This window comes from Filicampus tigris, chromosome 4, assembly GCF_054856515.1.
Source record: "Filicampus tigris isolate MCC_2025a chromosome 4, RoL_Ftig_1.0, whole genome shotgun sequence".
Lineage (NCBI taxonomy): Eukaryota > Metazoa > Chordata > Actinopteri > Syngnathiformes > Syngnathidae > Filicampus > Filicampus tigris.
Window position 1 is genome coordinate 26654683 of NC_141220.1, and position 14047 is coordinate 26668729.

The window sequence follows — 14047 nt, forward strand, 5'->3', positions numbered from 1 at the left end:
GTGGCGTGTATAAGTCTTGTGTCGCCAAAAGCAGCTTTTTTGACATACAGCAAATGGCAAGAGAGTGACAGGTTGGTCCCAAAATATTCAAATCGTTCCACTTTGTGATGACCTATATACAAAGGTGCGGATGCAGGCTTTGCTTTGATCACTATGGCAACGATGGAATAGTCTGACCGTAGATACACGGTTACTGAGAATATATGTTGCTTAACATTTAGCGCGGTTACTGGTTTTATTTCAGTGTAGGTCTCTTAATTTGTTTTTAATGATCCCACAGCCAGAGTCGTTATTTACAAACGTTTGTGAACAAAAGTACTTGGCTGGTGTCGAAGTGAAGATGTAGACTGTGAGTCACTCATGATTAAAAGGTATAGATTAATAATAGCTATCATTGTTTAGTTAATACAATGTGTTTTATTTTGTGGGTTAGGGTTAGGGGTTAGGGTTAGGGTTAGGGTTAGGGTTGAGCACTTTTGTGAATCAATGCTTTCGTTTGAGGAGCAGCTTTCTAATTTTGAGGAGCAATTTTTAGCAGGTCATTTAACCCCAAGGGTTTTATTAAACAATAAAAATATCACAATAAAGCAATCGAACAATTGGTTTCCTTTTCTATATAATCGTCATTTTTTATTTCTTAAATTCACATCATGAATAGCAGCAAACTGTATTTTTCTTTGTTATTTTCACAATATTTTCAGTAGGGGCAATTTCAAACTTGTTTTTTTCAAATGTAGCATTTCTGAATAGGTTGTATGATCCTTTAGCAAAGCTAAATTGATTAAAAAAAAAAAAAGATGAGATCTACTGTTCAGCAATTTTCAGCACATTTATTGTACAGAGCTCAAAAATCAAAATCAAAACTCGGGACTGTATTGTGAAAACAAACGAATAACATTCGTCGCTATTCTATACAAATGTAATCTTGTCGGCCACTCCTCCCGATTGACTTTGAATCTCACTTCCTCCACATGCTTGCGCCTCTTTTCTATCGGTACTGATAATTGAAGAATCTGAATTCCCATAGTCGTGTATGTGCGTGGGAATTGTTATTTGTCTCAAACGCCGAGGCGAGGGTGAGCACATTGAGCAGAATTAATTAATCATTATAACACTGAAAAAAATAGCACAGCTAATTATGCTCTTAAGACTTTTGCACAGTACTGTACACATGTCGAAAAGTATCCCAACGCTCGGCATATATACAGCGTTACAGGCCACAGGAAATTGGGTACACCCCCCCCCCCCCCCGCCCCCCCCCCCCCTCCTTTCCCAACACTCAGCCACTCATCAGCGCAGGATGCCAGAAGAGAATAAAGCTGACGTGGTGTGCGAGGAATGTGCGAGCCTGTACCGAGGAGGCCACGGGAGGGATGCGCGGGGGTCAGGAGGTGTGCCGGCTCCTCCGAACGACGGCCCATCTCCGCGCATCAAATCATCTTGACAAACGTTGGCCATTTTCAAAGGGCTTCCAGACGCTTGAAGCCAGATGAGAACCGTCGTTGCGGGAGCCGCGCAAACGAGTGCCCCCACCGCGCAACATGAAACGGGACCTTGAGCAAATGTCCAAAAATGTGGCCCGAGTGTAGATCAAAAGCCGACATCAGTCAAAGGGGATGTCTTCATATGCTGGACTTAAACAGAAAAACAAAAAAAAAACAAAAATAAAAAGAGGACGGCTTTTTGGCCGCAAAGTCCAAATGTTCTTTTTCAACAACTCGTGCCGGCGTGGAGGTTTTATCTTTGTAAACACTTTGACAGGAAAAAAAGGGGGTTGGGTTGCCCTGCACTGCTTTGAGAAATAATCATCACCACCTAAAGAAATCATTGGAATTCAACTATCTACAAGAAAAACAGAGTATGCTATCCTCTCGGAAGTCGCGTGTGAATGCTGAGATGATGTCACAGAGCTAAATCGCCAAACGAAGCAATCTGCGAGTGCCAAAGTGCTTCAAGTGATGCCATGACATCATTGCCACTGCCTTGACACAATCTCACCTTTAATCTTATTAACTCATTCGGGCGCCAGGCCCTCTTTTACCGTTTAACGTTTGAAAAATATTGTAAAATATTTAAATAAATTCCTGGGATTGAATGGCTGGACTGTGAAAAGACAAATAAATATGTCCTTGGCAGTGAGTGAGATAAAGAAGAAAAAAAAAATGTTTTTGCATGATACTGAATAGCTGTGCCAAACAAATCATGAGAGTGACTCACTGTGGTCACTACAGGGGGGGGCAAGTTGAAAATCGCAACAACAACAACAACGTGTTTGGGCCAAGTCATGTATTATCTCGCACGTTCGGAACAAATCGGCGTATCGTTCATTGTTTCCAGTTTCACGTGGCATTTGAAAGTCAAAAATTGAAAAAGTGACCAGCGGGTAACAAGCTAATCACTGAGGGCTCGTTTTGAAAAGTCCAGGTCAAAAATGCAAACCAGCCCATTGTGCCGTTTGAATATTTTTCTATTTTTGACCTGAGCCTAAACTTGAATTATGAAGAATTGGCTTAAAAAACAAATGTGTGACTTTTGTCATCTTTTGATTTTCAATCACCACATGAAAATGTTAAGAGCGAATGACACATATTTTGGTGGAACATGTGAGCTATTTGTTTACTCAGCACAAACACATCAGTTCGAAAATGTCCGGAATTTCTCTGAACATGGGGAACAAATGACACATGGATTGGAACAAACCACAAATGTTCTTGCTTGACTGACTTTAAACTAGTGATGGGGAAACGAAGCTTTAAATTTGCTTCATGAACCAGTTGTTGCACTTTTTTGACTCCTCTAGATGGCGCTCTCTGTTCAACATTAAGCTGAAAGTACACCGATTTTCCATTTCTTAAACTCCTTTATTCGAACCGACAGTGCCATCTAGAGGAGTCAAAAAAATACTGGAACAACTGGTTCATGAAGCAAATTTGAAGCTTCATTTTCCCATCACTACTTTAAATCCACGTCACTTCAATAATAAAAAAAATCTGATAAATAGCAACAACTACGTCATTAAGTAACTCAGGCTTCGCACGGCTTCTTCACAGTTCTAAGGTTGCGCGTTCGAATCTCGCCTGCGGCTTTCCTTCGTAGATTTTGAATGTTGTCTCTGCTTGCGTGTGTTGTCTCCAAAGTCAGCTGGGATAGGCTTCAGCTCACTTCGCAATCTTAACGAGCATAAGCGGAAGTAGAAATGGACGGATGGAAGGTAAAACGGTTAGCGCTTAGCATTATAGCTACTTATTGTGTAAAAAATGATTTGGCGCCACCACCTGGTGGAATCTTGGTGTTACGGTTAGGTTTAATTCACTTTCCATCCGTTTTAGTGAAAAGTGAAACTGACAGGATGATTGACTTATTTTTAGGGCTGTCAGAGCTAAAGCATTAACTATGGAAATGAATTTAAATTCAATAACACACAAAAAAAAAAAAAATAACTCAGTTAACTCCGTTTTTTTTGCTTCCTGTGGCAGCCGACCTCTGCTCACTGTGCAGCCAAATTTAGAGGAAAGTCACAAAGACGGACTTTTACATAGTTTTGCATGTGTCGAAAAGTTGCTCGACGGATCATTGGAGAAATCCCAAATAATTTGCGCGCTTTGCAACGCCAAATTCAAATGCCATATTAGTTGAACGTCTTTGGCGTATTGTTCAACTGTTGCATTCTACGAGAAAAGAATCGTGTTCAAGGATCAAAGGAAGCTATTGGAACAGTCTTTGAATGGAAATATATATTTTCTTCCACATTTATTTGAATTCCAAGATTTTACTCAAGTAAACAACCGTTCCAAGCTTCGTAAATAAACAAAAAAATTGTAGTTGAAAAATAGATGAACCGCGATCAATTATGGAAATGCTGGTGATTAATTAGTTAAGCAATTTGAATCGCTTGACAGCACCACCTATTTTCTAATACAGCCACTAGCCCGTGTCGTCTACTTTACCGACAATCCGCCTGTATCCTCCAACATTTACTATTGTGTATGAATTCCAAAAGGATGACTTTAAAGACGTCATTCTGTCTATGTAAACTTCTAGTGTGCATATTTGTTTGCCCACGTGTGGTGTCATGTCACTTTGTGCTCCGTTATTCACGCGGAGGTGGTTTGTATGCGATGAATCATTTGATTGAAGACAGTTGTTTATGTAACGTTGCAAGAAGCATGGCGTTGATGTTTTATGATCCTCTCCACTTGAAGTGCTCTGCCGCTATCTTGTGGCATCTATAGACAGTTGCCAACCCCTTTTGGGTGCGGGTGTCAACTACAGACAATTTTCACTCAGTCCGCGGGGGTTGACATCTCTCAGCATTCGGCCCAAAATAAGAAAATTCCGTTTCTTTTCACACACAACAACATGACTGGGAGTGCCGATCATTCGCGGCGTTCCCCCAACGCCGAGGCGCTGACTCCGTTTTCTAACACGCGCCCTCGAACTTTCATGTGACACAAACAGATTCAGCGGAACAATGTAAAAAGTGACAGCCCTGTGAAGATTCAGTCTGTCACCTCGGTACAATAGTCACTCATCTGCCTTTCGTATAATTCCCCCCCCCCACCCCCCCCACACGATTGCCTCAAAAATCCTTTGAGACAAATGTAAGCACACACAATCCAGCCGGAACATCATTTTTTTTTTTTTTTTATAGAGCGTCCTTATTTCCACTCCCGTTGGTTGGGTGTGCTTACAATGTTTGTGTACCTTCCATTTTCCATTCCACAGGCCAGTAAACAGTTGCCAGGCAGCGCGTTCATTCGGCGTGAGCGGAAGATTTGGGGTAGTTGTCCAACTCCCTACAGTTGCCGGAGCTGCCGGTGGGGCTCCGGTTGGTGGTTTTGGTGAGCAGCGTGGTCCTGCGCAGGCTGCTGTCCGAGTCCTCCTTGCGGAAGTCGGCCTTCATTCGCTGGCAGCAGGGCAGGCAGTGCACAAAGTCGTGCAGGAGGTGGCCGCTGAAGATCATGTAGATCCAGGGGTTGCAGCAGCTGTTCAGGCAGGCCAGCAGCGCCGTCAGCGTCACCGCCGTGTTCTCGGAATCTGGAAGAAAAGAAATTGTTGACATAATATTGAACATTTACATGATTGTACTCTGCTAGTTTGACACCCCACTGATGATCCACGATTAGCCTAATTCGGCTCTGCTCATATAGTGCAAAGCCAGGCGGGCACGAGTGACCACAGGGAACATGATTTTTTTTTTTGGACTAGAATAAAGTGTAATTGCACATCCACCACAGTAGGTGGTAGTGGCACTCTCATTGTCAGTGTGCGCAGGGACTATTATCTTGAATTGCATTTTTTTTTTCACACACACACACAGCACAGAGTAGCAGATATGAAGTGCAGTGAACAAACATTTCAGTGACAGTCAATATTATAAGGGATGTAAAGAAAGGTGGAGAGACTAAAAAACACTGTTAGTAAGGTTATTCTTTGTGTAAGTTCAACGACTGTATATTTCTCTTTTTGGCTTTCTTTAATAACTAGGATACGTTGTTGTGCAGAGGTGTACTTATAACAATTTTTTAGACAAATGATACTATCAGTATAGTCGTGGCGGAGAGTTGGGGGGTGTAAAATATTTTCTTCTTTGTTGGGGGTATAAGAGAACATAATTGAGAAGCCCTGGCCTAATTTGTACAAAGTACATTTGTGTGACGCTGCTTGAAATGCAAATGTTAAATCAGGTTTTTAGTCCCCCTTTAATTTTTAGGTCAGGATATTCACAGCATTGATTGTCATAAAAATGTAAAAATCTGTTTAAAAAAAACAACCATAACATTAGTGAACATCATTAATCTATATTTCAAAATAATCTCTTTGCCAAATATGTATGTAATTTCAACCAATATTTGATTTTGGTGAAACGCTTTGAAAATATGCGTAACTCGAGTTTTGCTTTTCATCATAAAAACACATCCTGCTTGTTTTCCATTCACCTCCAAATCAATTGTAACTTATGGAAAGATCAGGGAACATGAACAGCCGTATAGTTTTTTTTTTTATGTATTTTTTTATTCTAATTTAGACATCCTCAGATTATGGTTTTAGTCGTGCGTACGTGCTATCAATCTACATTTTGTTCCTTTTCATCGAAATGAGCGCATTTGGAATGTAGATTGTCGTTGAACTCGTGTGACAAATGATGACACTTTGTGGTTTGTGCACTTTGGGCGCTCTTCTGAAACTACACGCAGACGCGTAAAAGCCGCGCGTAAGCCAAAGCGCGCATGCACGACTGCCTCCAACGCACGCCGAGAGGCCTAAAGATGAAAAAAAATCCAATCAAAACAAAAACGAGGCGCTCGCTCACCGGTGAACTGGAACTTGTCATCCCACACGGACCACATCTGCACGGTGAAGAAGGGCGCCCAGCACACGATGTAGGCCAAGACGATGACGAACGTCATCTTGACGGTTCTCAGCTTGGCCCTGGAGATGGTGGTGATGCTGCTCACAGAGTTCTTACCGATGAGCCCGTCCTTGTTTCCCGCGCTCTTCCTCTTCTTATACTTGATGTTCTTCCAGATGCTGTGGCAGATGAAGCCGTAGCACACCACCAGGATGACCACGGGCACCAGGAAGATGCCCGCGGTGATCCAGGTGATGTAGGCGCGCGCGCCCCACGGCTTGACGAAGTGCGCCCAGCAGTCCTCCACGCCGGTACCGTTCTGGATCTCGCTCAGGGAGAAGATGAACACCTGCGGCACGCTCAGCACCAGGCTGCACGTCCACGTCGACACGATCATAACGCACGAGCGCCGCGTGGGCTGCTGCAGCGTCTTGAGCGGGTGGCAGATGGCGATGTAGCGGTCCACGGTCATCATCACCATCATGTAAGTGGAGGCGAACATGCCGGTCACCTGCAGGTGCTTGACGATCCGGCACAGGAAGTCCGGCCCGTAGAAGCGGAACGTGATGTCCCAGCACAGCTGAGGCAGCACCTGGAAGAAAGCCACCACCAGGTCGGCCAAGCTCAAGTGGCGGATGAAGAGGTGCATGCGCGACATCTTCCTCTTGGTGTTGTGCATGGCCAGCAGGACGCTCACGTTGCCCACGACGGCCACCACGAAGGTGACGCTCAGGACCAGGATCTCCATCTGGGCGACCTCCTCGTTGCGCGCGAACGGGTCCGAGCCGTTCTGGAGGACGCTGCCGTTGCTGCCGGAGCTGCCCATCGTCTGAGTGGGACTGAGGGGTCCGAGGGTGCTCGTCGGCTCAGCCGCGGGGCATTGTGGGAGGGCGTGAGGGTGCCTCGGTATAGGAGGGTTGCGTGTCCCGGCGATCCGTATAAGGTGCTGTGGAGAGCGGCGAGGAGAGAGACGGGAGACCGCCGAGCTGCTTCTGTGCTTCTGAAGCTGTGGAGCCTCCCAACCCGAATCATATTTCACACCGGGAGAGCGTTAAGGTTGACGCGCTGTAAAAAAAAAAAAAAAAAAAAAAAAAAAAAATCCACAAGCACGCCCCCAAAATGAGTACCGAGACTCAATACAGGAGCTGTGTCATGTAGTTTATTGATCTTTCCAGAACTGGGGCACTATTTAGGCTCCAATTGTTGACCATTTTATTTCAAGAAAAACAAAAAATATATATATATTGCAAGTTCAATTATGTTTGAGTACTAATTTAATTGTACTATTTTATCTCTATTTTACTATTACTCAGACTACAGCAACAAGGTTGCAAAACAATGTTCATGTTAGTTTTTGCTCATGTGTTCGCTTTTATGCTAACTAATCAATAAAAAGGAACAACTCTGGTATGAATTTGTCTTTACCGTGCCGCCATTACAGCTGAAAACATTGAAAATTATGTCAAATATATAAGTCTGCAATACACACCCAATGTTCAAATGCTGATTTTGTGAACTAGAAAAAAAAAAAATCGAAACTTTTTCCACTATCGATGTGACTTGTAACCTGTCCAACTCAAGTGACATTTATGTAAAAATCTTTTTGAGAGGGGATGTAAATATGAGCAAGTGCACAAGTATGCACACCCTCTTAATTGGGAATGTGTGTGTTCAGAATCACACACGTGGCAGTACACGCATGTTACGTGGAAGTCGGCACACACCTGACAGCATTTAAAGTTCCTTCCTCTGATTTTCTGTGCTAACACTAACTGCTAATTTGAACTGTTCATAATTCCTAGGATGTTGTCTAAGATGAAGAAACACAAGGCCCATTTTTTAAGTAGACTATACATCTACTTAAAATGTATCTGGATCCAGATTATATTACTTTGTGCAATCACCTGACTAAATATAATTGAGTAAATTCAACTATCATTTTTTTTTTGCAGTGTAGGGGTGTTCTTTTGGTGTTTGCCACAAACATACCTTTTGGAATTATGTCTGAAAAGTTCAACCTCGGTTTCATCGGACCACAGCAAAATCTCCAAAACACTTGTGGGGCAATTTGAAGTTTCGAAATAGTTTCTTTTGCTCTCATTTGCATCACAAATGCTTACAAAACCCAACAACAAAGACACTTATTATTTCAAATCTTAATATGGATCTGGATATAAATTCAACCCACATCTCAATTCAATCTCATCAAAGCATAATCCGCTGTCCAGATGAGAGTTTTTATAATTACACGGCCCCCTCCACTGTGGGTAGTGTGTGACTTTCAAATAACACTTTTTACAGTGTGCATTCCAGACTCCCTCCCCACTTGGCGAACGCACGCATCCTATCATCACTTTTTCCCTCCACTCTTGTGTTGAAAGGACTTGTAGGCATTCAACACATGTCGAAAGTCTCCCGCAAGGAGACGAGAGGAAAATAAATAATCTCAATCAGCGAGTGTTTTTTTTTTTTTTTTTTTCAAAGAACCACCACGCGTTACCTCGCGTGTTGTGCGAGTCATGGACAACATGGAATGTTGTTTGTGCGGATTTCCACAACTGTATGCTTGGTCTTATCTCTCTCAGAGGACTGATTTATGTCACTTGTGTGTTTCTAATTTAGAGTCGACTAACGAACGGATCGAGCAAGTTTGCCTTTGGAATGCGAGCGGCAAAATCGCAGCTCCCTTTCGAGATTTCCGGCCTCCCGAGCGAAAGACTTTGCAAAACATGAAGGCTTATTTCGAATCGTTGCATCATTTTAAGCACGTCCAAGATCAATTGAAAAGTTGGGAACGGTGAACGGTTCGCAAATCACAAATTCATCTCCTCCATTTACAGTATCTGACACAATGTTAAAGTGTTTTGGGATCGTTGTTTGTGGTACCTCGACACTTTTTGTTGAATTTACTCAATTTCATTTCGTCGAGTGGTTGCACAAAATATAATCATCTAAATCCAGATAGATTTCTTAAAGGGGGAGTCGACCCAAACATATTTTTTTCAAGAATATGTTCGATGCAAGCCCACTAATTGAAACAAGGCATCCTGATAAATATTGCGTTTGTGGAATAAGAGTTAATCCACCCGCTTTTAGCCATCTCTGGGGGCGGCCATTTTGTCACTTGACTGAAAATGACACCACAACTACTCAGGGATCAGGTAAGGACCAATCGCGGCTGGTCTGTTTTCTGAAGCTGAGCCATGATTGGTCAAACGGTCGTACGGTTTGCAATTCAACCGAAATGTCTCTCAAGCCGCACATGACTTCTTGCCCATGACTTGGCAGCTTGACGGTCTGAATTTGAGATTCCAAGTGCAGCCTGCATGACACGGTAACACTATCAGGTCAAAGCCAAACGGTAAGCAGAGCTGCAGTGTTTGTACAAAGCAGCTAAAAATGTGTCAATGTAGGGGTGGGGAGTAGATTTGAGCTTGCAGTTTCTTCTAAACGTACTTTGCGTGTGTCGACCTCCTGCACGGCACCGGGTTCTCTTTCCGCCATGTCAAGGCCTCTCGCGCGCCGATTTCAAAGGGAACGAGAGGAGCCGCATAGATTGGCAGTGAATCAAGTCCACCGTGCTCATGGCAACGGTCCTGTGTTGAAATTTGAACACATCAGAGGTCAAACAGCAGCATGGGAATCAAAACATAAATTGATACGTAGATAGCGGCTCTATTTGCTGTGAAATAAACAGTTGCAATAACAAGAAGTGGATCGAATGTTTTCAGAACTCAATCACGTGAAAACACAACACTAAAATTTGAGGACGTTCATGGTATCCCGAAAATATGCGAGGTGTTTTGCTTTTTCCACATTTGGTTACAGCTGAAAATTCTGAACACAACGTCCCATAACGACTATGGGAAATTTTACAATTTATTAAAGCTGAAGTCAACGCAAACATATTTTTTTTCAAGAATATGTTTTATGCAAGCCCACTAGTTGAAACAGGGCATTCTGTGTTAATCCACTCGTTTTTAGCCATCTCCGGGGGAGGCCATTTTGTCTTCTGTCGACTGAAAATGGCATCACAACTGCTCACAACGACCAATCACGGCTCAGATTCAGAGAACAGGTCAGCTGTGATTGGTCGTTGTAAACAGTTGTGATGTCATTTTCAGTCGACAGAAGACAAAATGGCCACCCCCGGAGATGGCTAAAAACAAGCGCACTTTGCTACTTAACTTATATTCCGCAAACGCAAAATGAATCAGAATGCTGTGTTTCAACTAGTGGGCCTGCTGGGGAACATATTTGTGAAAAAAATATGCTTGGGTTGACTTCCGCTTTAAATGTATTATTAGATTTTATTAAATATTTAAAACAAAATATTCATAGCCTTTTCTCATTTAAAAGTCTTTTTGGCACATGTATCCTAGGGCAGTTTGGTCACTTTTGGTCACTTTTTCCATGATTATGGGGTGTTGTGTGAAGAATTTTGGGGGGTAAATAAATGTATTCATAAAATGTGGAAAAATGAAGCATCGCTGAGTAAATACTTCCTGGATGCATGTATACAGAAGAATGAGCACCCGTGACAACTCACAATAAAAAGTTACATTTTCCTGGCGAATCAAAAATGGGAAAACTATTGTGGCTCCCCCGAGAAATGCTTTATAGGGGTACCATAACCTAAAAATCCATTTAAAGCTGCCATTATAGAATGCATGACTTCCTTAATGTGGGCCCATTGCATTTGAATAATGACGACATGACAGTCAGCAAAGACAATGATGCCATAAACACAAACACGTTTAATGGTCTGGTTGGTTTATGTTATGTTTTACTAAACGCTTCACTCATCAGTACAACAGACTGAACATGTGTGAGCGTGTGATTGATGCGTTTGAGGGGGCCAACTTTATTACTCGCAAGGGGGAAAAAAAAAAGGGTTCTGGGGAGGGAGTCTGGAACGGATTAATGTATTTTCTTTTCATTTCAATGGGGGAAGATGATTTCAAATGCAAGCAAGTGCCACAGAACAAAATAAAGTTGGATGTTGAAGTATTTTTTTTTAGTTTGTATTCTGATGACACATTTTCTTATGAAATTGTTTCCTGGCTCATTCTCTTGGGACTTTATGAAGTCATATTATAGTTTCATTCCAGCAAATGGACTTTAACTGACTTCTTTTCATAACATCACAAGTTGACTCTTGTAAAATGCCTTTTTTTTCTTGTCACATTAACTTCATTCTCGCAAAAAAAACCCCTCACTTTTATTCTTATAAAAATCAAGTCTCATATCCAGTTTGATCCTAACAAAATGACCCCCACATTACAACTATTTGTCTCTGAATTAATTGTGACTTTCATTATCAAAGAAATTCACCTTTAATACTGTATTGCAATTCCATGATTCTTGTATTATTCCTTTTCTACTCTGTGTCAACCCAGTATTCTGTCATTGACCATTTCTGATAAAGTGTGAATTATTATTGACATTTTATTGTGGAAATTTGGCATGAAAAACAGCCAATAATAGTTCAAGCAGTGATCCCCCACTGTAAATGATCCAATTTCACATCATTTATCCCAAAATTATTCAATAATCAATTATAAATACAGTATCGCTTTGCTCCTCTATCTAAGCCAGTGATTTAGACTGACAGGCAGAACAATTAAATGCAACTTCGGTGGCTGCTGCGCACTTAGCTCCAAGTTTGGCTATCGTCTACTTCTTACTATTACTTCCTGTTTACTTCTTCAACTTCTAAAACAAAGTAGAGATGGAAAAGCTGGACTCTGATTTGGCTGCTGTCACAAACATCTGCCACGTCTCTTCGAGTAAATATGCTGCAGCAGATCATCGTAATCACAATTGTCAATCATATAATCGCCCAGCCCGATGTATTTCCCGCTTTGGAAGGTAATCGATGGGGAGGGGGACTGACATAGATACACTGCTCTGAAAAAAATAATAATACATATTTTCTTAAAAGTCATTGCCGCCATTGGGCCAGCAGCCATAAAAAGTCAATCTTAACCTGCAAAATGGATTTAGCCCACTCTAGTTCTCAGTGCGTCAGTTTATCTGATCCACGTGTTGATTGCGGCTCTTTATTGCGTTCACCGCGCAGAACGCCTCCTTCATTTCCGATGGCTCCTTGAGCAAACAGCGCAAACCGGACACAAATCGGGGAGGGCCTCCCCCCCTCGGCCCCTCCTTTGGCCCGCACTTCCTTAAGACTTCCTGTTGGAGAGTTTAAATGGCTCAGTGGCGTTTCCTCAATGACCTCTAGTGTGTCAGCCGCACATCAGAAGCACAGCGATGAACTATTTTAGAAGCCTTTGGCAACAGTTGGCCCGCCGAGTCCTACGGGATCGTGTTTGTGTGTCCCTCTTCCCGTCTTGATTTGTCCCAGGGGGGGATTAGGGACTATAGTGGGGAGGTCCCCCCCGGCTCATCATCTCCTGTTTATGGAGGCCCTCACTCACTCCCAGGAGATTCTTGGAGATCTAATTTAAGATGTGGGCTTAATTGCTCTTATTAGCCACACGACATGTAGACTTTGCGCGACATCCTCAACTTGGCCGCGGGAATCAGGTCAATGCTTGCTGTGCCTCCCGAAGCCAGAGCAGTCAGTCGAAATAATTTCCGTTTGGGTTACCTTCTTTTGATGGTCGAACGACGGCTAATATTCACTCTGTCATATACTCTGTCATATGCAGATTAAAGAGCAAAACATTTAAGTAAGCTTTTGCTTTTTCTTCTCGTTTTTTTTTTTACTTTCTCAACTTTAAACATATGATTTGATTTTAAGGCATCATCATTCTTTTTTTATGCGTCGGAATCTGGTTGAAAGGGCAATTGGTTGAGAACAAAGTAGGGCTGAGAGATTAATCAATTTTATCAACAATATCTCAACAAACATCTGCAATAATTTAGCAAATCATTTCAGCACAAGGCAAAACACAATAAATGGAAGCAAAACAGGCAGTCAAATAGTTTAGCTGGCAACAAAATGACAGCTCAACAAGTGTAGTATTAGCATTACAAAGGGCACAGTTAGCATAAAAAAGAATGCAGCAACCGCTGTGTTAATAACCCCAAATAGCTCAAATTGTTCAATAAAGCAACACAAAATCAAAATAGTTGCTTTACAAGCACTTACCTCTTTGGTTTTTGTGTGAATTTGCTGCTCAGGACACACATCTTTCCAAATTCAGATCATTTGTCTGTGTTAGGACCCCGGGCTGCCTACCACAGTGCCTGACTAAATTAACAGCAAATGTTTACAAATAATGATAGTAAATTACAACAACAGCACTATATGTGGTAAGTGTGTATAAAACTTTGGAAACAATTAAGAGGCCATTGCAAAAACGCTCAGATTCTCTCCTTTATCTATTTACAGCATATAGTTTGGATACTCTTGTGTACATTTCTGCTGATCACATCAAAAACTATGTATGGCTGCACTACGCAACTAAGACTCGAAAGTAACCGTCTGTCCAAGAACGTCAATGTAAGCTTAATGTCACATGCATATATAATATCATGCATCAGAAGAATGTGGCCCTGTTTAATAAAGCAAGCCAGATGGAGGCTGCGATGTACTTTCAACATCTTGTACATTTCAATGGCTGTCCAATAGGACGTGTGCATTGTATAAGGTCTCTGGCGTGTTTGATAAAAAGAGCCTCATATTTTAGCTCTCCTTTTAAAACGAGTTCCATATTTTTCTCAGGA

General features: G+C 42.1%; 1 protein-coding gene across 3 annotated transcripts; it reads right to left on the bottom strand.

Moving 5' to 3' along the window:
* Positions 1 to 4609: 4609 nt before the first annotated feature.
* avpr1aa (arginine vasopressin receptor 1Aa) lies at positions 4610 to 13552 on the bottom strand. Of its 3 annotated transcripts, XM_086028635.1 has the most exons (5): positions 13470 to 13552; positions 9809 to 9948; positions 7050 to 7417; positions 6314 to 6944; positions 4610 to 5037 (listed from the first exon to the last, which is right to left on the bottom strand). In XM_086028635.1, exons 3-5 carry the CDS (start codon positions 7176 to 7178, stop codon positions 4754 to 4756), a joined length of 1044 nt encoding a protein of 347 aa, XP_085884761.1. In that variant the 5' UTR covers positions 7179 to 7417; positions 9809 to 9948; positions 13470 to 13552; the 3' UTR covers positions 4610 to 4753. The 3 variants fall into 3 exon arrangements, with proteins under 3 accessions (XP_085884761.1, XP_085884759.1, XP_085884760.1); XM_086028633.1 differs by having other exon boundaries at positions 6314 to 7417; XM_086028634.1 differs by lacking the exon at positions 9809 to 9948 and having other exon boundaries at positions 6314 to 7417; positions 13470 to 13534.
* Between the last annotated feature and the right edge of the window lie 495 nt (positions 13553 to 14047).